Source organism: Balaenoptera borealis (genome assembly GCF_965194805.1).
Source record: "Balaenoptera borealis genome assembly, chromosome: 14".
NCBI classification, from domain to species: Eukaryota; Metazoa; Chordata; class Mammalia; order Artiodactyla; family Balaenopteridae; genus Balaenoptera; species Balaenoptera borealis.
The window spans coordinates 58005278-58028989 of NC_138875.1; the positions used below are offsets into that span (position 1 = coordinate 58005278).

The 23712-nt window shown below is 44.1% G+C and overlaps 2 protein-coding genes and 1 long non-coding RNA gene across 10 annotated transcripts in view; 2 read left to right on the top strand and 1 right to left on the bottom strand.

Annotated features, from left to right (window-relative positions):
* LOC309610605 overlaps positions 1-23712 on the top strand; it is a 716737-nt gene that overhangs the window by 561886 nt on the left and 131139 nt on the right. The window lies entirely within an intron of this gene.
* ZBTB14 (zinc finger and BTB domain containing 14) lies at positions 712-11289 on the bottom strand. 3 transcript variants are annotated; one of them, XR_014234002.1, is made up of 3 exons: positions 8709-8790; positions 2099-7564; positions 712-1809 (listed from the first exon to the last, which is right to left on the bottom strand). XR_014234002.1 is itself a non-coding variant. In XM_082353599.1 (3 exons), exons 2-3 carry the CDS (start codon positions 8709-8711, stop codon positions 6218-6220), a joined length of 1350 nt encoding a protein of 449 aa, XP_082209725.1. In that variant the 5' UTR covers positions 8712-8792; positions 11146-11289; the 3' UTR covers positions 712-6217. The 3 variants fall into 3 exon arrangements, 2 of the variants coding, with proteins under 2 accessions (XP_082209725.1, XP_082209724.1); XM_082353599.1 differs by adding an exon at positions 11146-11289 and having other exon boundaries at positions 712-7564; positions 8709-8792; XM_082353598.1 differs by adding an exon at positions 10136-10273 and having other exon boundaries at positions 712-7564; positions 8709-8792.
* LOC309610569 (uncharacterized protein) overlaps positions 9967-23712 on the top strand; it is a 29089-nt gene continuing 15343 nt past the window's right edge. Inside the window, exons 1-4 of one of the 6 annotated variants that reach the window (XR_014234021.1) lie at positions 9967-9981; positions 14320-14448; positions 15846-16087; positions 23561-23601. Coding sequence is in view for 4 of the 6 variants with exons in the window: in XM_082353628.1 (XP_082209754.1) it covers positions 10036-10315; positions 23561-23601 (321 nt within the window). In the remaining 2 variants the exon portion in view is untranslated. Of the gene's footprint in view, positions 9982-10025; positions 10316-12530; positions 12546-14319; positions 14449-15845; positions 16088-23560; positions 23606-23712 lie in introns of those variants that run through there. The other 5 variants (XM_082353631.1, XR_014234022.1, XM_082353630.1 and 2 more) reach the window with 5 other exon arrangements.

The window sequence follows — 23712 nt, forward strand, 5'->3', positions numbered from 1 at the left end:
GGATTTCCCTGGCTCACTGCATAACGGAACGTGTAAAGAAACCAGACGGGTAGCTTTGTTATTTTGCAATCAACCATGACATTCTGTTTGCAGTTTTCCACATTATTTGGGGGCAGCCTCTAGACCGGAAGAGAGGCAGAAAAATGTTGGTTAGTAATTTGGGCCCTTGGATGGGAAATGTCTTACAGAAATTAAAATATTGGGACCAACTTATTATACAAACTCAGGGGCAGCTATTCGTGTAAATGCCCCCTCTGTCCTCCAGCTGCTCTCCCTAACAGTGGACTGAAGGTGGTAAGAACAGGTGCAGGGCCAGAGTTGCTCCTTTCCTGGTTTGAGGGCATATGACATGGTGACTAAGAGCACAGGCCCTGGAGGCGGACTTGTTCTTCTGTCCTGGCTCTGATAACAACTTGATATTGGCGGCATTTTTAACTTCTTTGAATCTTGGTGTCTTCGTCCCTAATAATGTGTACCCTGAGAGTTGTCACAAAGCATACAAAGAGATTGTATACATAGTGCCTGATACCTGGTAAACATTCAATATATGCTAGTTTTCATTATTAAATTCCTGACCCTCTTGACTATCCAGTGACCGAAGTTCAACACGACAAGTGAAAGCAAATAAAAAGAAACAGCCATGATCTATAAGAATCACTTATAGGAATTATCTATGAGGTTTCTGCCCTCCGATTGAAAACAAAAAATAACCACATTCCAAATAAGTTTAATAGCACGGGATGCTTTCCACAGAACTCCCTCGAAATGACAGTCCGCCTTATGGTGATCTAAAACTAAGAGACGAAATTTTTTTTCAGGTTTCCCTTAGCTTACTTGCTACCCTACCCTGATCCATGGGCTCTAAACGAGCACCTGCTGAATCTCAGTTGGATACCTTGTATTGCTCATGGAGGTCCCTCTTTCTGAGGTACTAATATCCTTGTTCAAAGCTGCAGGAAGCCAAGGTTACCACGCTTTTACTCTTCTAATTTTCATCAGTACCCTTTCCTGATGACAGGATCCATTATTTTTTTTTAAATAAATAAATCATTTATTTATTTATTTATTTTTGGCTGCATTGGGTCTTCGTTGCTGCACGCAGGCTCTCTCTAGTTGCGGCAAGCGGGGGCTACTCTTTGTTGCGGTGTGCAGCCTTCTCATTGTGGTGGCTTCTCTTGTGGCAGAGCATGGGCTCTAGGTGCGCGGGCTTCAGTAGTTGCAGCACGTGGGCTCAGTAGTTGTGGCTCGAGGGCTCTAGAGCGGAGGCTCAGTAGTTGTTGCCCACGGGCTTAGCTGCTCTGCGGCATGTGGGATCTTCCTGGACCAGGGCTCGAACCCATGTCTCCTGCATTGGCAGGCGGATTCTTAACCACTGCACCACTGGGGAAGTCCAGAATCCATGATTTTTAAGAAATAAACCATAGTCTCATTTTACACTCCTGTTTCCAAAGTCTAGTATCAATGAGAGAAATGGAGAACCATTGAAAATGGTAATATTGAACACATACATTTTCTCAGTACACATTCAAAAAGTCATCTGAGAATGTTTCCTTCGGTATGACTAAATTTCATGACTATGTATTAAAAATGCTTAATTACCTTCTAAAGTATATTCCATGAACTGCATTGAAATACATGTCACAGCAGTTTTTAAAGCATTTTTCATATTTACAATCTTTTGTAAATCTGTAAAATTTTGTAAGACTTGGAAAAGTCATCGTTTAACTCCATTCTGGACCGTAAGCTCCATGGGGTTGAGAATGGTGTCAATCCCGTTCACTGTCGCATCCCCAGCATTCAGTCCAATGCCTGGCACACACAAGACATGCAGTAAGCATTTGTTGACTGATATACTTTAATCTTACGCCATAGAAAGTACTTTTATGTAAGATGGATGGAAATATCCTCCAAAAAAGAGCAAAGTGATTCAGTAAACTGGTATTCTGGAACTAAAGGAAGATCAGAATTCTTGAGCAGTAGTGCCAGCCCCTTTGGGGAGAAGACAACAGATCATCTTGGAATTCATACAAACCAGAAAGGGAAAGGTCAGGTGTAGACTCAAATACACTCAATTTCTGAAAAGCAAATGTAAACATACCTCCCCAAATGCACGATTTCAGAGATGAAACTCAAAAGCCAGCTCTCAAAATTGCAATTCTGACTCTGCCATCACACATATTCCCAAAGAACAGCAGGGAGCCCACCCAGAGCCCAGTGTTTACACTCGACTACACTCCCACGACCTACTTAATTAAAGGATGGGGGATTACAGAGCCAAAGACAACTCTGAGAGGAATACAGGAGTTTGTGAGGACAAAGCTGTGAACTGGTTGAAGATTACAGAAATGCTAAGATAAACACAGCTTCTGTAGATATCACAGAATGAGGTCTAGGTCTACAGCTTGGAGCCAAAGATGGACAGATGTCAACGTCAAGAGAAATTCAATCTTACTTCTGCTTCTGTATTGAGAATGCCCTTTAAGAAGCAGGGAACATTTACAGTGCACCTCAAAAGTAGTAGATGGGTACTGGTTATCACTCATCTTCACAGCAGATCATGAAGTAGAAATCCCCGTCACTATTTTAGAAATAATGAAATGAAGGGTCGGGGCAGCTAAGAATCTGCCTAAATTTATACGTTAATCGAAAAGCAGAACCAGGATCCAATTCAAGTTTGACTTCAAAATTCTTTCCACTAACCCACCCTCTCTCCTTGCTATCTTGAAAAGATTTCTGTGAAGAAAGGTAATTGGGAGCATCTCTGGAAGATATCATGGAATCACACAACTGCTGAAACCTGTCGCAATCCAGAGAAATTACATCCAGGGCCCTTGAGAGACGATCAGTATGGTGACCTTTAAGGAATCAGGGGCAAACGCCACCTTCAGCCCAGGGCCTCACATGCAATGCTTGAGACATGCTGAATTAAGGACACCCTGTCTTCACGTATCTGAAGCTTTGTCAAGCAGGACTAAACATATTTTGAACAGTTCCAAGGGGGAGAAAGTTCCCAGTTACAAGGGGGTAGGCAAAAAACGGAGACAGAATGCAAGGCAGAAGGAGCAGCTAGACGTCTAGGGATGGGAGTGGGCGTTCATCGCATAGGCAGGGAATCCCCATCGCTCACGTGCTTACAGCTTTCAGTGAAGTATTAGAAGGAAGCAGGATAAATTTAGGCCCTGGTCTCTTACTGCGATGATTTTCAACGGTTACCTTGCCTCCAGCTGGATGTCTTATTAGTCTCCCATACATTTGGTAGGGGTGGCGTGCTGGGTAAAGGAGAAAGGCAGGCAGATGTTCAAAGTAAAGGGCAGACAGGGATGTGAGAGCTGTTCTCCCTTTCTCTGTAACTCCTAACTCAGAACTCCAGACTAGAACCCTTATCACACTAGTTCAATTCCACTTACACAAAGGGCTTTTACATCTGCCCTGCGAACTAATCACCACTAACAGCGTTACTCCGGAAAATGAATTCCAGGCTCCCAATGACTAAGTTACAGATAACCTTACAGGACATAATCCATTAAATTGGAAACTGTATCAACTTGCCTCACTCTCTCGACACAATTTTTTTCCCCCAACACAATAGGAGGAATTTGTTAGTATCAGCCTCACTTGATGGTGACCTCTGTAAGGTCTAAAAATTCTAAATTTGTGATCAAGTTAATTAGCAGGCAGATAACCTAAATTTTAGACTTCCTAAAATTCCCTTCCTCAATCACTGCCAATGCCGTGCAAGTTGGCATAAAAAGCTAAATCAAGTTTGTAGACATTCTCTTTGGACAAATAGAAAAAGGGTAGGTGGTTTTTGTATAATGAAAAAGTGGTAACGTTGACATTGGAATTTCCTTCCCTCTCACAAGGCAGATTCAGTGTAAGCATGTTTCAGAATTACCTCCCTGTGATGGGAGGTACCCTTGAACTGCTGGACATGAGATGAGGGTTTCATCATCCAGGGGACACTAAAGCCAGCTGGGTGGGGAGAGGCAGGCTTAATGACCAGGAGACAGGACAGCTGCCATGTCATGACCTTGCTGCTGCCCAGAACACAAGGAACACATGCACAGATGCACCCAGCAGCGGTGGCAGAAATTACAACACAAATATATTTCTCATGCAAAATAGGACAAATGACACATATTTACATGATGCAAATAAAGTGCTGAATATTAAGCTTTCTTTTTGGGGTACCACCATGCTTAGGTGGTTTCAATGAGGGTTAATGCCACACGGTGAACTTGCAATTCTGTAAAACCAGGACGAAGACAGTATAGAAAATGCACTTTAGTAGAAACCTGGGTATGTGACAGGTTGCTAAGAAAAAATGAAAACAGGAATGACAGAAGTATATTTTCTTTTATATACAAAAACGAAGGCCCCAAAAATGATTTGCTGAAGTAGCTATCCACAAGATGTTAAATTATTTTTCCTTTGCTTTGGTTAAAACAGTCTAGGAACAGCAATCGGTTCCCTTTCTACTAATAGTATATAAACACAGTGACAGGACTACTTTTAGGAGAAAATAATCAACTTTTAAGAAAAAAAATTAAATTAATTTTAAACTAAATTAAACATTTACCAATAAATAAGTTTCTTAAAAAGGTAGCATCTTCATCCTACAATCTTGGGCATAACATATACACCAATTTAAAAAATAAAATTTATCTCACAATTATAATTACAGGTGTTAATGCAACAAGCTAGGAAATGAAATTAATATATCTTTAAAAAAAATCCTAGCAACCAAAAATAAATTTTAAAAATTGACATTTTTCAAAAATGGTACATTCTAAAATAATTAATATTTTATTACAGAACATAATTCAAACTATTGATGGTATTTCAATATATTCCTAAAGAATGTTTAAAAAGAAGTTTCATACACCAGAATTGGAACAGCACTTATAATTCCATTTACAGCTATGAAAAGGCAGTCAACTTCCACTTAAAAGTGTAACCAGTGATGAAATATACTTCAAAAACATAAACATTTGGTCTGACAATCTTTAATACTGGTTAAAAACAGACTGATGTTTGTTGCTGATGAAAGTAACTTTAATCCAATGTGCAAAAAAAGTGCAGCTGTCTACTTGTACTTGAGATACATAAGACCAATGCTTCTGTACTATTTACACACTTAAAAAATTTTAAACGTATTGATTTAAGGAAGGACACTGCATCTCCTTTATGGATAAATCATGTGCTACAGAGAGCCCAAAAGCTTGATGACACTCTTTTAAGTTACACAAATGTATCCGAAGAGGCATACCTGTTCTTGTCCTAATTTTGATCCTAAACAAAAATCCAATTTCAAAATCAATTAGGAATTTATTTGATCTAGGAAATCTTGGAATTGTGGCAAATGTGCAAGCCTTGTCTCTGAGAGTCAGGTTCCTATACTCCTTTTTCTAACCCTCTCATCACTGGTCCATCCCACAAACCCCGTCGGCTGCAGAGTGGCAATGCCCAAAATAAGAGGAATGAAAAAACTCAGCCCTCAGACCACCAACATGCCTTCGGGACGTGTGATGAAACCTTTGGGGGGCAGGTGTGGGCAATCAAAAGGGATGAAGAAACATTTCAGCAAAGCAACCATTATTTGTCCGCAAAAACCATGAAAAACAGTGACAGAAAATGAACAAACCAAGTATATAAATCTGAGACCATTTTGCATTTCCACAACTTGTTTTCACATCTGCGCACGCAGGGTTCTTGGTCAACCACCCACCCGTATTTTCTGCGTCGACACAAAGTACTTTTACCAAAGTTCTTAAAAATGCTGTTGTAACCCTAAGTCACATAGAACGGTGATGATCAGGAAATCAATTCATTCAATTATCACTCTGTGCAGTGCGCTCCCCGGTGCAGCAAGCGGAGAGAGGAATTTAAAAAAGGGACAGAAGTCTCTCACTTCTGAACTGGACACAAGAGTTCTCAAAATTAAAATCAGAAATCATAAAAAAGTGGGGCGGGGGGTGCGGATGCTTACTGGCAACATTAATACTAGACACCAGACGGGACAGTGAAACTGTTTGGTCAGAACCAAGGAACGGTATTTCCTTGAAAAGTTTTCAAAACACCCAACCAAGCACTGCCTTAAGTCCAGCGAGTACAACGCTCCGTAAGTTTCCACTGAAATGCAGCGGCTGGCGTTCATGGGTCAGGATGCAGGATGCCGGCGGAGCACCCCTGCCCCGAGCATCCCGGTCCCCCGCCTCTAGCTGCAGGCGATGGTCTCCAGCTGCTGCTCGGCCTCCGCGGCCATGGCCGCCGCCTGCAGCTGCTCCGTCTCGCTCTGCATGGCGCTGGGGGTGACCTGCTTCCGCTCGCTGTGCATATTGTTCTCGTGCCGTTTCAGATCCGACGCCTTGGCGAAGGCCTTGGTGCAGGAGCCGCACACGAAGGGCTTCTCGCCCCGATGCCTGCGCTCGTGGTCCTTGAGGTGGGACTTGTGTTTGAAGGCCTTGTCGCACATGTGGCAGGCGAAGGGCCGCTCGTTGCTGTGGACCCGCTCGTGCTTCTTCAAGTCCGGGGCGCGGATGAACGACTTGCCGCACACCTCGCAGCTGTAGGGCTTGTAGCCCGTGTGGATCTTCAGGTGCTCCTTCAGGTGGGCCTGGGTGGTGAAGCCCTTGGTGCACATCTCGCAGACGAAGGGCCGGTCGGCCGTGTGCAGCTTCTCGTGCTTTCTCAGCCTGCCCTCGTCCGAAAACGTCTTCCCGCAGGCCTGGCAGGCGATCTGCTCCCGGTGGTGGCCGTACAGCAGGTACTCAAACTTCATGTCGCTGGCAGCTGTGGTCCAGCCTGGGGTCTGTTCATCCTTCACTTCGCTCATCCCATCGTTAAATGTTAAGGCTTGAGGGGTCTGGGATCCCAGATCCTTGGACTCGGGGGTCTCCATGGATTCGACTTCCTGGCCATAGCAATTGACTTTCCGCACCTCCTCACTCCCCAGCTCTTTCAGGATCGCTTCCTGGACCCTGAGTGTCGTCGTGGGTGACTTGCCGTCCTCCTGACTTGGGGGGGTGCCTTCTACCGTGTCATCGGAGGGACTGTCGTCTTGGTCTCCGATTTCCTCCACGTCATCATCCTGAGTGTCAGCGGCATCTCCAATGGGGCGATTGATCTTGAGGCAGTACTTGCTTTTGGACTGGCCGTTATTTTCGTCGGGACTGGACACGTCCCGCTTCTGAGAACAGAGTTTATCCAAAAATCGGATACCGAGAATCTGACCCGATGACATCATTAAGTTAACATCTTCTTTTTTCACAGAAATCTTTGCCGTGTACATGTAATTCAGGACCTCTTCAAATATATCAGAACGGAGAAAATCTATTTCTATTACTGAAGAGCTATCGACCTCAAGCTTCTTGAAAAGCTTTTTAAAGTAGGTGCTGCAGGCGGCAAGGACACACCTGTGCGCCCTGAACTTGACATCCTCCACCACAATCGCGATATCGCAAAATTCTCCTTCCAGGCGCTGCTCGTTTAGGGTTTTCAGAAACAGAGTTTTATGATCATCGTCATTGTATTTAATGGTTTCAGACATACTGATGAAAAACTCCTACGAAAAATGTTTAAAAAAATACTTTGGTAATTATGCACAATACTTTTTCCATACAGAAAATACAGGGAGATTCTCATTTTCTGATCAATTTCCGGTCCCTAACAATTTCAGAAAGTCAATGTCAGGAGTGGTGCAAGAACATGAGGAGAAAAGACGGATCCCAACTTAGGGATATCCATATTGTTCCTTCTACTTATCTTCACTGTACTCCGCATTTGCCTACTCACAGTAACAGCAACTTCTACTGAGCACGTAATAACTGCCTGGCATTGTGCTACATGCTTTTCTTTCCACGTCTTCACAAATGCAATGATCAGATGGCCTTGAGAGACAGGTATTACTACTCCACTTTATAGATGAATTGAGGAACCTGCCCAATATTCTAGCTATTTAGTGGAGTATCAGGGCTCAAATCCAGGCACTCTAGCCCCCAAACCCGTGCTTCCTGACAACTACAGGTAATAATGACAAATAACTCAGCTTCAAGGTTTAAGAAACAGGTCTCCAGCAAGCATCCACCAGTGCCATCTGCTGCGTCTACTCTAATTTCACGCAGAGGAAGATTCAGTAAAATTTCACACAGAGGAAGATTCAGTAAAATAACTAGCAGCTCTCAGTGTTCTGCTTCCTTGACGGAAGAGACAAATTGCTGCTGCAGAACCAGAGAGGGATATCATTGCCAGAACATTCCATTCAGTGTTGTCTTCTAGTTTTTCCACACCAGTTTTGGGCCACTTGTGAACAAGGGTCAAGGTTTAACATGACCCTCAGAGAATCAGATGACATTTGGGAAGAGAGTGACGAGAGGCTTCAGCCCCTCTGGATGCCGATCTATCTGCCATCCAGATCAAAGTGTCATCAAGATTGGATGCAGTTGACAAGTGCTGCGAGTGTTTTACAAGCAAAAGAAATCTAGAACTGGCATGGAAGACATCTGCCATGTGTTAAAGTGATCTTTTTAAAATAATGTGTCCTGTTGTGATTTTCAAAAACATTGTTCTTTTCTTTTATTCAACAAAGTATAAATATGAAGAAAATACATATGTCTCCTAAAGAATGCTAACACATAATTGAGAGAGAGACATTTTAAAGCTAACACCAAACAATATTTTCAGGACTTAATATCCAAAGTCATAGTTACCATGAACAACTCAGGCTATTATCTTAATGCTTTAAACACCAAATTCTTCGGATCAGAATAATTCTGATCAGGGGCACGCCAGTCCTACAAGAGAAAAGGACATACAAGAGTAAGGTAGGCTCTTTCCCTATCCCAAATTCTAAACAAGAATGTTTTCAAGAATTGATTTTTAAAAAGAAACTTTCCTTTTTTGTCTTGCCATTGGCACCTGTACCTATTTTCAGGTTGGGAACACAGAGGAGAGTGGCTGGCAGCATCAGGTCCAGCTCTGAACAGATATGAAGGAGAAAAGGTAAGGGCTGGAGCACTTGCAGCCTGCAGGGGGTGTGTGCCGGGAATGGGAAGGATGGGTTGGAGAACCACTGAGGGATTTCCCCTCACAAAGCCCGTGTCCGTATTTGTAAGGATGTTGATTGCGGCACAGATAGAGTAAAAGCCAGTAAATGCCCCCTACCCCTACCATTTCCTGTTGGATACACAGCCTTCCACATTTTTCTCTAGGCTCATATAAACACAGAGTATATATACTTTTAACAAATATAGACAAAGTTAGAGAGGTACATACATCCAACATTTAACATTGGAGCAGAGGGAACAGTAGCTGCTTTCTTCTATCCACACTTGTGTGTGATGTAACATACGTTACTTAAGCTACTCTGGTCTTGAAGCTTGCATTTGAGAAATCCAGGTGTTTTTGCCTCTATCCCTACAGGGAAACTCAAAGGATTCTAGATTTTTGCGAGTTTTAACTTTTACCAGAGGAACTCCATGCTGCAGACTAACATCCTGAAAAACATAAAGTCTCCTCTACTGAATGGTGACCACACAAACTTGAGTGTGGTAGGACCAGAGTCCTGAAAACCCTCCAAAGTTCCCTCTAAGGAAAAGCAAAAACACCGTTAAGCTGCCTAAAGTGGCAGGCTGTTTTCTTATCTGCCAAGTGTGAGGGTTGAGCAGAATTATTTCTAAGGATGCTTCCTACTCTGCCTGTTCCCTGGATGCACCCCAGCCTGTAGTCACCCCCAAGGGAACGCAGCCAGGCGAAACCTTCCTACCGGGTCACTTCCTACAGTTGCCAGTCGCTCTCCCTAGGGCTTGTGGGATAAAAGCCCATGGACCAGGCCCAGGAGTGGTGTACAGTACCCATGGCAACATAGGAGTGTGCTGGATTTTTTAATTTTTTTTTTCCTTTTCTGGTCAGTGTGTTATTTGGCCCCCACTCTCTCTCCAGATCTCTGAGGACCATTTTTTTCTGTTGAGATGCTAAGTTCAGGTGAGTCAAGCTGGAAGATACCCGTGGCCAGTATCCCTGCAGGTGGAGGGAAAGATGAAGACCAATCACACGTCCAGAACGAAGCTGCCCCTTTATTACGCTTCTCCAAACCGCCGCGCAGGGCCGGAGCGAACTCCTGTAAAGCCGAACTTACATAAGCGGCGGCGACGGCCGCCTCCCCGACCCCGGGGCCGCCGCGACAATGGCGGCGGCACCACTTCCCGGTCAAAAGCTGGCAACTTCGGGATGCGGAGGAAGCAGGGAACGGAGCGGAGGACCCAGGGAGCCTCCAGAGCCTCTCCAAGCCTCGCTCCCATCTCTTTCTGCCCAGGAGGTGGGGGACGGGATCAAGCCGTTTGCACTGCTTCCCGAACAAAAGCTCCCGCCCGGGGAGCCGAGAGGTGCCAGGGCCGATTTCCCTTTTAGAATCCGGCTTTTCGGCGCAGGCTGGGGCCGCGACTCCGAGCGCGGGAGGGAGGACCCACGGCGGCCCCGGCGGCGGGGAGCGGGAGCGGGTGTGCGGCCCGGCTCCGCAGCCCCGCGACGCGCCGCGCCCCGCTCCGCCCGCGAGCCCGGAGCTCGCGCCCCGCGCACTCCCCGGCCGGCTCGCGCCGGGCCCTCCCCCGCCCTCCCGCGGCCGGGGGCGGGGGCGGCGCGCGGCCGGCTTCCCGAGCTCCGCGGGCGCTCCCGGGAGTGCGAGCGCCGGGGTCCCGGCCCCCTCCTCCGAGGGCGGCTGGGGGCGGCGCGGCGGAGCCCGCGGAGCGGAGGGGCGGCGCCCGGCGGGCCGCGCTCGGCGCCGGGTTCCGGGCCGTCCCCACCCCCACCGCGGTGCACTGCGGCGGTGCGAGCGGGGGCGGCCATGAACTCCGCCGCCGAGGCTCGGCGAGCGCGCGCGCGGGGCCGCCACTGCCGCCGCCCGGCCGCTGCCCGAGCCCGCTCGCCGGCCTGCGCGGACCCCGGAGCGCCCAGGCCCCTCGCCCGGCCCCGCTCGCGCCGCGCCGCCGGGGCCGCCCACACATCCTGGAGCTGACTGGTGCCCCAGAGCGCGGCGAGAACGCGCTTCTTCCGGGCAGCCCCGCCGCGCCAGCCTCCGGCCTCCCCCGCGCCCCCGCGCCCGCCTCGCGGCCGGCCCGGGCCCCTTCCGCACCCCCGGCCCGCGCTTACCTGCAGCCTGGCACAGCCACAGACACTTGCCGTGGGTTCCCCGCGCTCACTGCACGCAGGCCGGGGACGGGATGGACGCGGGGCGCGGGGGCACGGTGGGTGGCAGTGTGTTTTGGATTTTTTTTTTTTTTTTTTGGAGTTTGGGGAGGGGGCGGGGTGGGGAATCGTGCACGTCCCTGATGGTAGGAGCCCTCCTCCTGCACGAGCACAGAATGTCTAGCCGGCCGTGAACACCCCCACCGGCACCCCCCCCTTCCCGTGCATGCGCGGTGCGGGCGAGGGGGAAGGCGCGCCGCCGGTTTGCGCAGGCACGGAACCCGACTGGGCCTCTAAATGGGTGAGCAGGGAAAGGGTTAATCCGGGACCTTGCGACGCTTTCGTTGGAGTCTACGGGGCCGCCCCGGGAGGGCCCTGGCCTGCGCACGCGCGCGCACGCGCGCGACTTGGGGCGCGCGGAGCCCGCGCGCGGGAGAAGCGGGGGGCGGGGCGGGGGCGGGGCTTCGGGAGCGGTGGAGCGAATGCACGAGCGCCGCTCGCGGGTACCCGCCCCGCCTGCAGCTCCCGCCTCCCGCTTGGACTCTCGAGCTCCCGCCCGCGCCCGGCGCCGGCACAGCCCCGAGGACGCGGGAGCCCGGCGCTCCCGTGCGTGTGCATGTGCGTGGGCAGTGCCGCCTTCGGGCGCGCGCAGGCCGGGCGCTGCGTCTGCGGGGCTTTCCCGCGACTCCAGGGCGGGCGACCCGGGCACCCTCCCCTCCGCGCACACCGGCGACAGCGAGACGCGCGCTTGCGGGCGTTGGGTCTTAGCTGGTACCTCTGCCACATTTTTGTATATGGGGAAGTGGTAGGCACTCAGTAAACATTTGCAGAACAAATGTAAAAAGTGACACGTTTCATTTGGAATGTAAGGGGCGACCCCAGTCCCGCATGAGTAAGGGATCACCCCTAAAGCTCTGGATCCAGCCAGGGGCGCGCCCACGCTCCCGCATATCCCCGGAAACTCGCAAGGAAAAGTCAGGGGGGCTGGAGGCTGTAGCTTAACCCTGGCAGTGGAGCACCTGGGCTCGGTTTCATTTGCAGCTCCCCCGGAGAACTCGGATGACTCAGGACTGTTTCCTACATCCCTGTTCAGCAAAGTAACGATTCCACTGCTGTGGAAGCATCGTCGCGTCCCCTCTAACGCGGTGACGGACCTGGGAGGTCCCTCCTGCTCCCGTGTTTTCTGCTCACCTGCACACAAGAAGCTGGACGGCCCCCCAAGGCTCCGTAGAGTCGCTTGGGGGGCTTTATCACACTTGCTTTAACAGCGTTTCGCCAGAACATTCGTAATTTAATCTAAAAATTAGTGCAGGACCGTCCACGTGGGCTTGTGTGATGATTACAGAAGATAATGCTTGTAACAGGTACATAAGGCACATAAACTTTAAAGAAATTATATTGTGATTGTGTTAAATTCCAGAGAAATTCTGTACGGTCCGAGGTGATTTTGTAGTACTAATTGACGTTGGTTTCAATATTTCGAAAGGTGCTTTTTATACACATCCTTTTTGATGTTCACAAAAGCATGGGGGTTAGTGGGTCTATTGAATGAAGCAGGGTAGAATAGACCAGTTCTAGAGTCAGACATATGCAGCTCAAATACAGGGTACATTATTTAACTTCTCTAAACCTCACTCTTGTTCTCTGATAAGAGCCGGGAATTGTGAGGATTAAATGGAATAATGCTCAGTTAAGTGCTTAGCTCTAATACTAACCTGATGGTGTTAAATGACCTGCCAACTCTCTGTGGATAGCGGGTTTAAGTGGCAGGGGCAGAACAGGAACCACCAGAGTTCAGGCCCACACTTGACACCTAGGTGGCCATGTTCCCTCTGATGCCATGCTGGGCCTGGTTATTCTTACATAGCTTTTAAGGTTACACGTCATTCCTGTCTGTGTTTTTATAGGGGGATAGTAATAGTACTATATCATAGGATTATGTTCTCAAGCACTAAAGCTGTCACTTCATTTAACAGTGTGTCTGATGCACCCCCCCTTCTCCCATACCACTTAATTGCGTAGGTTTATACACTCATTCTGCATATATTTATCTGTCTACTATGTAAAGACTGTCTTTTTGCATATGGCTAGGTAAAGTCTTCTCAGGATTTGACTAATTCGATCCAATTAAAATAGTTTCGCAGAGTTCTCAAGCACTAGAATGCATTTCTCAAGTGACAGGTTCCATGACATCTTGGTTTTGCATCAATTAATCTTCCTTTTCGTTTGCTTTATGTGCTAGTCACTTGGTCTCTGCCTGGCTGTCCCTTACTTCATGGGAATCATGGGATGAGTCTAAATGAAAGGGGACACTCTGTGGGATGGAAAACTACAAAGGAAGGGCCTGACCCAGACCTGGCACCTCACCTTAACCCAGCAGCCTTACCCAGGCGCCGCCCAGCATTCATTACGCCCTCAATAAATATGGGCGTACAGATAAGTGACAGCCCAGAACTCAATACCATGGGGAGTTATAAGGACACACTGTGGGGTTGATGGGGGGGGGGGGTCAGGACCTTTCTGAAATACACAGACCTGAGGCCGTTGAAGGAAGTCTTCTTGCCTCTCCTGCCAGGAATGCTGTCACTGTACGTGGGACCCTCAGGCCAACAACTCTGCTGGGAACACCTGTTCCTCACCTGGGATGCCCGCAGCCTCCTCTTGAGTGGAGCCTGCTTGTTAGGATTGTGAGGCCTGGAATATGGGGCCTGTGGCAGGAGTCTGGGGTGCCAGGGTCTAGAGTGGCTGTGAAGCAGCCCCCAAGGGACATTGGTAACGTTAGATCATTTGGGTGGAGTTGATTTCTCCATCACATTGATCTTGGGCCCTCTGACCAGTGGAAGATGGGCAGACAAGAGGGTGCATGAGTTCTGAACAGAGGCTTTGAGAAGCAGCCTGTGTTCCACTCTCCCGCCAGGGCTTGTGCGGTCCGCCATGAGGGGACCGGGCCCAGGTTGCCACTGCCTCTTCTGTCTGGGCCCTCAAATGACAAGCAGTCCTCAGAGAATGAAGCTGACCTGAAACCCAAGCCCAGCCAAGCCCAGGCAGGCAAGAGCTCATCCACAAACCCATGAGTGAGAAAGAAATGCTTGCTTTGTTAGGCACTGGAAGACTGTGTTTTATGCTTTGTTATTGCAGCCAAACCTGAAACACCTGCACAAGGAAAAATATCCCACCAAATGGCAGGAGCACCCTCCCCTTGCTGCTCTGAAAACACTGGACACAGTAAATGAACAAGAAATAGATCTAATCCCTGATGACACGGAGGTATGGATACACACATTCAAATATAATCACATAAATAATTATACAATTGCACACTGTGATAATGCTACTAATGAAAAGTTACACATCCCAGAGTCTTATGGTAAAGAGGAACTCATACTGATTGAGAACTCAGTGAAAGCTTCTCCAGAGATGTACATTTGAGAACAGAAGGATGAGGAAAGACAGGCATCTTCGGGGTTGCGGGTAGCATTTCAGGCAGAGGGAGAATAGCATGAACGAAAGGGTGGGAGGGGCTTGGTAGCTTGAGGCTCTGTGGGAGGACAGAGTGACCGGAGCCCAGTGGGCATGAGATAGGTCAGTGGAACGGCGGAGCTCAGCACATCTGGGGCTCTGTGGTCCATAGTGAGGGCTGTGGATTTTATGCTATGCATAGTGAGAGCCATCAGGGGCTTTTCTTTAAAACTAACATTTACTTAGGTAAGCATATTAGTCTCATAACTAGGGTAAATGCAGCCCTTGGAATGCAGATATGGTCTTTGAATTTCAAATACCTCCAATGGCACGACTGCTCCTATAAAACTTTTCCCATAGTTCAGGTTATGGGGAACATTTTCGACACCATCAACTGAATTACTATCTTTCACTATCTAGAAATAAAAGTTAACAATTTACTCATGAAATTTACTTTTGAATAAAATACATTTATCACGCTATCCTAAGAAGTATTATAATATGATTCTGGTCAAACTTCCACATGAGCAACTGTATGACAACAGTAGCTTTGAAATGAAATGAAGGAAAATGGTAAATTAGCAGAGAGACAAAATATTGTTCTGTTTCTGGGTCAAGAGAAGAAACTTGTTAAATGGCAACAATAAAAATACTATACACTATCCAGAAATCAAATTTTAAAAAAGCAAATTACTAATGAGATTCACATTTATAGAATATACATTTATGGAACATTATCCTAAGAATTATGATCCCATGAAGTTTTCACTGGAGTTACTGTATAATCACTTAAATAATAGCAATGAAACCAAAAGAGAAAAAGCTCAAACTTATTTTAGAAGAAAGATAAAAAATCATTATTGCTGTGTTTCTGAATGATTTTAGGGGTCTTGCTAAGAACAAAAATATTGTAATTATACTACCTACAAATAGAATAAAATGGAAGCAATTAATTGATAAGATTCACATTTAAATAATATACAGTTATAAAACATTATTCTAAGAATTGCAATTATATCAAGCTTACATTTGAGACATTGTATAATCTCTTAATAGCAATAAAACTAGAAGACAAAAAAAATCAAAGTTTCTTTAGTAGAAAAGGGGGAAAAGCACCCTGCTATAGTCCTGTATCTTCAGAAATAGGCTTATTGGAAGGTGGGTCTGCTTACCAGGTAATTCACTTCTGTTTTCTGGCTTTGTAGATACAAGATTGAATCGAGCCCTTGCTATGGATATTTCTTGTTGCCCATTTTGGTTGTGCTGGGCCAGGGAAGTCCCTTGGTGGAGCGAATTTCTGGGGAGGAAGAGAAGAACAGGGTGTCCTCAGGAACTGCCCCCGGGACTTCTCTGTCACATCTGATCTCTGAAGAGAGAGAGAACCTGGGCTGGCAGCTCCCTTTCAGGAGGGAGGGTTGAATCAAAAAAGTTCTGAACATCTTCCAAGGTAAGGAGCACCAGGACAAGCTTTGCCTTGCACTTGGGGAAGAAATGCTGCATAAGGATAGAGTTGGCTGAATGAAGGGACCCTTCCCCTGTGGGTTTGAACTTGGTGGGGCATCTGGTCTACCCTGGCCATCAGACCCTGGATCCTCATGCCAAGATAGCCTTTGCTCCTCCTCCTCTGGAAACTGGTCATCCAGAGGATCCTCTCATGGTTCTCTTGGGTTAACATTAGAGGGAGCTGGGTGAAGGGTTTAGAGGAACACTGTATATTTTTGATAACTTCTGTATATATAATATTATTTCAAAACAAAAAGGTTTACTGTATAGGTTTACCAGAATTATTTTTCTCTGGTTACTTTCAAGATTTTTTCCTTGTTTTTAGTTTTCAGCATTTTAGTTATATTTCTGGGAATGCATTTTATTAAGATTATCCTATTTGGGATTTATTGAGCTTCTTGAATCTGTAAGTTTATATATTTCTCTAATTTGGGGAAATTTTCAGCCATTATTTCTTCACATTCTTTCTCCTATTCTTCTGAGACGCCAATGACATAGACATTGGATTTTTAAAAAATTTCTCTTAGGATTATAATATTTTTCATTTTTAAAAATATTTGTTTCCCTCTTGTTCAGATTGAATAATTTCTGTTATCTATCATCAAGTTAACTGATTTGTCCTTTTGTCATCTCCAATCTGCTATTCAGCCCAGTGAGATTTTTCATTTCAGTTGTTTATTTTACTTCTAAAATTTCCATTTTCTTTTTCTTTTAGTTTTCTCTTTCTTTTCTGAGACTTTCTATTTTTTGATTTGTTTTAAGAGTGTTCATAATTGCTTGTTGGAGAATTTTAATAAAAGCTGCCTCTAAGTTTTGTTATTTAATTCCAACATCTTTGTCATCTCACCGTTACTTTCTGTTGATTGTCTTTTCGGAAGTGAGTTGAGATTTCCTGGGTCTTTTCATATGGAGTAATTTTGGATTGAGCCTTAGGTATTTTCAATATTACATTACAAGACTCTGGGCCATGTGAAATCCTATGGAAAAATATTGATTTCTTTTTCTTTAAATTTTAGCAGACCATCAGCTAGGTTAAGTTCTGGTCACAGGTTTTAGCACACATTCTGTGGGCTCTTGCTTGGTATATTTGCATGCTATTTGGATGTGTCTCAAGTATTTTCAGGCACTGGCCAGTGTAGAACCTGGGCAGCAATCTGTTGGTTCAGTTCTCAAAGTCTTTAATGTGCTGATTAGGATCAGATCCACACATGTGCAGCTCGAAGGTGAGCCTAGGATTTGTCAACAGCTTTATGGCTGTTGCTTTCCTGGGCTTCTTCCTCTTTGTGACTCCCTGGCACCTTCTGCCTTACTGGGGCTCCCTTTTTCTATCCTCAACCAGAAGGTAGGGGAACTTGCATGACTGCCCTTGCATCTAGAGCCAAGTGGTTGGAGAACCAGAAGGAAAAAAATTGGTAAACTTGTTGCTGGTTTGGTGATAAGTTTGCTTATTTTCTGATACATTTATTTTAAAGAGCTATACATTTCTTCCTCGGGACTGCTTTCCCCTTCCCAATGTATTCTTCCATGTAGTTTTATTTATATTCAGTTCTATGTATTTCTTAGGTTTCCTTTATGACTTCCTTTTTTAACCCATGTTATTTAATAATCCAAGTGTGATAAATGTTATTTTGTTTCTAATTATATGGGAATTTTTTTGACCTCTCTTTTTTTATTTTGTAATTCTTATTTTGAAAGAATACAGTAAGAAGAATTCCTATATTCAGTTTACCTTTATCCAGATTTACCACTTGTTAACATTTTACCCCCATTTGTTTAATCATTTGCTCACTGGGTCCCTCTCTCTCTTACTCTTCCCCCTCTCTTTCCCCCTCTCAGTCTCTATGTACACACACACACACACACACACACACACACACACACTCACACATTTTTTTTTCTGAACCATTTTTTAAGAGTAAGTTACAGATATTATGCCCCCTTTCCCTAAATCTGTCAGTGTGTGTTCTTAAAAATGAGGACAATCTCTTCCATAACCACAGTACTATGATGAAAATCAAGCATTTAACATTGATACACTATTATCTAATCCACAGCCCGTATCCAAGATTTCACCAATAAGGTCCATTACAGCGTATACCTTTTTTATTTTTCCTGGTTCAGGATCCAGGGTTACCCATGGCATTTTTGAATTTAGCTATTATGGAGCTGTACTTTCATCATTTATTTCCTAACCTTTTTTATATGATTCAATACCAATACTGGTCCTTCTTCCAATTCTGTGATTTGTGTTATGCTAAAACATCTCTATGAGGATGTTTTGTATCTTTTAAATTTTAGAATATCAGGGGCAAGACTCCTTCTCTTCCCTGCTGTCATCTTCCCCATTGTCAGAGAATGTTGTTATCTTCTTATAGGCGGGCATTCCTAAAACCTCAGAAAAATTTTGGTTGCCACTTTTTCTTCTTCTCTTTACCTTGTGTCAGTTGCAAAGCTCAGCTACTTGATTTACAAGAGTAGAGCATTGATCTACACTTGAGAGTTTTCTTCATTTCTGGAGAACAAACCTTAAGATTTGACTTTTGTCCTTGAGCAAAGAATATTTCATCTGCTAAAGTGAAACACGTATTCTTATATTACCATTAAAAATATTTTATTCTCCTTGAGCTAGCATGTTACTGAAGCTGAAATTGGTCTCCTCTGGGCTTTTTTTTAAAAAAGGTGAACACTTTCGATGCGTGGTACAGCTCTTCATCCATCATATGGGCTGATGCTTGTCAATTACCCTTCGCCAACTCGGTGACAGTGTCTGGACACATGACACTCCAGGCTGTCTGAACCATTGCACTCCAAAAGAATGACACTTTTCTAATTTGCAACTGCAATTCACATAAAATCTCCTATTAATAATACTAGAAAGAAATATCTACCAAATTCTATTTATATCAAATTCCTTTCTCTGTGACCCAAACTGTTTCGGATTATTTTCCCACTACTTTTTGAAACTGGTCTTCTATCATGTTGACATTATAAGCCTAAAATATGTAAACTATGTGTTATATTATTTTTGATGTTTAGTGAGCTGTCTAGTTTATGGATCACATATAGAATCAAGTCATCAGTTTGCTTTAGAATTTAATGTTTTAATTTATCAAAATTATCATCATGATGCCAAATATTATTAAAACATTTCAAAAAAACTGCAAAGTATTTATCTTTAGTTCTGGTGAGCTAAAGTTATAGTTTCCTTTTAGGTACAAATAAAAAGGTATATTGGTAAATTGATTTCTCAGTCATGAGGACTTCACGTTCACCTTAGTAACTCAGTGAAAAACTGGAATAAAAATTTCTCCAACTGGAAGAGGGAACCCTCCTACACTGTTGGTGGGAGTGTAAATTGGTGCAGCCACTATGGAAAACAGTATGGAGGTTCCTCAAGAAACTAAAATTCAAATTGCCATATGATCCAGCAATCCCATTCTTGGAAATATATCCAGACAAAACTATAATTCAAAAGATACATGCACCCCTATGTTCATAGCAGCACTATTACAATAGCCAAGACATGGAAACAACCTAAATGTCCATCCACAGAGGAATGGATAAAGAAGATGTGATACACACACACACACATACACACACACACAATGGAATACTACTCAGGCATAAAAAAGAATGAAATAATGCCATTTGCAGCAACATGGATGGAACTAGAGATTATCATACTAAGTGAAGTAAGTCAGAAAGAGAAAGACAAATACCATATGATATCACTTATATGTGGAATCTAAAATATGACACAAATGAACTTACTTACAAAACAGAAACAGACTCTCAAACATAGAGAAAAACTTATGGTTACCAAAGGAGAAGTGGCGGGGGAGGGATAAATTAGGAGCTTGGGACTAGCAGATACAAACTACTACATATAAAATAGATAAACAACAAAGTCCTACTGTATAGCACAGGGAACTATATTCAATATCCTGTGATAAACCATAATGGAAAAGAATATGAAAACTAATATATATTTATTTTTTACTGGATCACTTTGCTGTACACCAGAAACTAACACAACATTGTAAATCAACTATGCTTCAATTAAAAAAAAAAAAGAGGCTCCTGCTTCAATTCAGTCATTCACTTCACAAATGCACATTGAGCACCTTCTATGCATAAGGGATGGAGGACATAGCCATGAGCAAGACAGACATAACCCTGCTCTCAAGGAAATTATAATTTAGTCATGGAGGGGGAGGAGGGTGGAGAATTTGGTGTGGTAGAGGTAAAATAGTCTCACGATACCAGAACAAAGGGGTCAGTTGCTGAAAAAAAAAAAAAGATGTAGCAAATTGTAGCTGCAAATAAAGTCACCCCCAATAGATTAATAAGTTCACAATTAAATACTAGGTAGGGTCCTGGTAATGTTTTAGAAGAGACAGTCATCATGACTGTGACAGTAGTGAGTACCGTAATAATGGCTAAGACACAATGTAAGTTTCACTTCATTTCTAATATTCCTTAAAAAAAAATCTTTTTGCCAAAGTTTGTTTCTCATATTTCAAAGGGAAAGGCCTTTATCGCATCTGTATTTTAGGGGAAGCAAACTGCAAAATGTTTGAAATTCATGAGGAGACACATTTGTTTCTGGCCCCAAACAATCCTCTATTCCCCAAAGACAAAAATTTCCAAATGTACCTTACAACGTCCTGGCAATCTCTGGAAGCTGAAAATATTCTAGTACCTGAGATTTCAGCTAAAAATAATTCTTTGATTTTTCTCTGCTGACAGGAGGGAGATTATGATATCTCCTTTAATAGATAAAGGTCCATGGAATGGGCGATATCTGATAACTTATCTTAAAAAATCTTCATGTGGAATGCTGGCTTTATTTTGAACTTCCAATCCAGCTCATGGGCATGCATGCATACTGTGTGTGTGTTCAGATTTCATTATTTATGATTCTGACATAACTTTAAGAATAGGCAGTTAGACAGGAAATAGAAGCAATTAGTCTCCTAGTCAGCATTTTTATTTATTGATGCTGACTCATAAATTCCTGTATAGGGTCACGTCTAGCCAACTCTTCCTTAATTTGCATGCAGTCACAAGAAGGAATTATGACCCTGAAATCACAGCTGGAAATCTCTCTTTCAGTTTTCGTGACTCCACAGGGCGTCCACTGATAACTGGCTTGTCATTTGCTCATTTTTACCTTTGCTATTATTTTATCCCCACACAAATCGCTTGCCAAATGTTTCTGGAAGCAGCACAGTTGTTTTCACTTGAAACAACCCACTGCTGGATGCTTATATTTCTTCTGCTATCAAATTCAGTAACTTGGTCCGAATTGCTACAGCTCTAGTCACAAGTAAATCAACGCTTCATGTGAAAGTTCTCATTTTTATTGTCGAGGTATTAAACGCAATCAAGACTCATAAAATGATTTATTCCCCTGTGGAGTAGAAAGGACAGTCATCAAGTATATCCAAAATCATTATAGTCACCACAGCAGCCAGATTGAACTAGAATCCAAATGATCTCTAGACTCTGTCATGCATCCTAAGTCCTTTTTTCTCTTATATTTGCTGGTCTTAGAAAAACAGATATTCATCCTAGTAGCCTTTAGTTGAGGTGGTCATTATGATTTTTGTACAGTGCTATGAAATTAACATTCACATGTATATTTCACGTGGGTCCCCTGCATGTAAAAATGCTTTTGGGAGAGCATTGGATTGGGAGAGTCAATATTTCTTTTTTCTTAATTAATTTCTTAATTTATGGATTTTTGGCTGCGTTGGGTCTTCATTGCTGCACGGGTTTTCTCTAGTTGTAGCAAGCACCACTCTTCATTGCGGTACACAGGCTTCCCATTGTGGTGGCTACTCTTGTTGCAGAGCACGGGCTCCAGGTGTGCGGGCTTCAGCAGTTGTGGCGCACGGGCTTAGCTGCTCCATGGCACGTGGGATTTTCCCGGACCAGAGCTTGAATCCGTGTCTCCTGCATTGGCAGGCGGATTCTTAACCACTGCGCCACCAGGGAAGCCCAAGTTGATATTTTAGAAATGGAGAAAACAAGACTCGGAAGCTAAATGACTAGTCCAGGATGATACAGGTACCAAGTGGCCCTGCGGATGCTGGAATCCTCTGACTCCCTGACGAGGCTACCCTCGCTGTACTCCCCTCAACAAACCAAATAAAACAAATGAAGTTAGAAAGTAGAGGCGATGTGTCTGACAATTGACAAAAGGATCTCATTGCTGGGATGGACAAGCAAACGTGACCTTTTGTTTGGTTCTGTTAAAAAACCATGATCCTCTGTCTTCCACTTGATGTCTGTATTTCCTGGGGTTTCTTCCACGCCTTTAACCAGTTCCATTTGATAGAGATGCCCTTTTGTCTAACGTTGCTTTTACTTCCAGACAATGAAGATAGTATGGGGTTAGAAATTTTATCAACCTAGGTCTGAAATTCAAGTCTGCTACCATTTGTGTGACCTAAAGGCATGAAAAAATCTCTCCCAAGCAAAACAGTAGATAAATGAAAATTTACCTCCTCATTGAATTGCTGTGACGATTTTAATGATAATTCCGTTCATGCATAGCGCCTGGCACAGCGAAGGTAATCCACAGATGCCTTTCCTTTGATATGATCATATTCTGCCTTCTGTGTGCATTTAGGTTATGTACTTGTTTTATAGTTACGGTGCACTGCAATGATGGCCAAGAGAATAAGGGGAAAACGAGACTAAGATGGCTTCAATACACATCCTCTAAATATAATATTTATCTGGTCTAACATCTGTATTAGCATGATGAATTTCAATTAAAGTATCCAGAATCTCCTACTGGAGCAAAAATCTCTTAGTAATCTATACATGCAAATTATTTAAACCTTATATTTAGAAAATGGTGAACAATACCGAGATTCTTTTAATCCAGTGCCATAGACTCACATGAAAGGATGCGTGAACCTAAGTGTACCTGGTTAGCTACCATTCCCTCGTTTATTAAATAAACATTTATCGAGTTCCTTCCTGGAGCCTGTTAGTTTCCAGGTAGAGAAGCAACCAAAAGTTACGACGGGCATTCTTGAATTCTAATGTGTCGCTAATGTGGGGAAAGATGGGTTTCAAGTAAACTTGGAATCCATATAATTTCAAAATTGACCTGACACTAAGGATTCCCTGCAACTATCAAGCTATTTCATGATGGCAGGTAACCGGAAGGGGGAGCTAGCCCCTTCTGTTCAGTGTCACCAGTGTTATTTCTACCACACTAAAGGGGCTACCTATCGCGAAGTGCTGCCTTCTGGCCAGCTGGCCCGAGACTCCTGGACACACCTGGGAAAATGGGAAAATGACATAAGAATGTTCCTTTCGATTTGGACTCTGATTTTACTCATGAATGTCAAAGGAAAAAGAAGCCTTAGATCATCTTATCCATGCCTCTATTTTACAGATAAGGAAACTGAGGCCCAGAGAGGCAGAGCCTTGACATATGTAAGTGTGCATATTTATACTAAAAATTAATCGTTGTTTATCTGAAATTCAAATTTAACTCAGCACCCTGTATTGTTATTTGCTGAATGTGCAAAGATGTCCAACAAAATA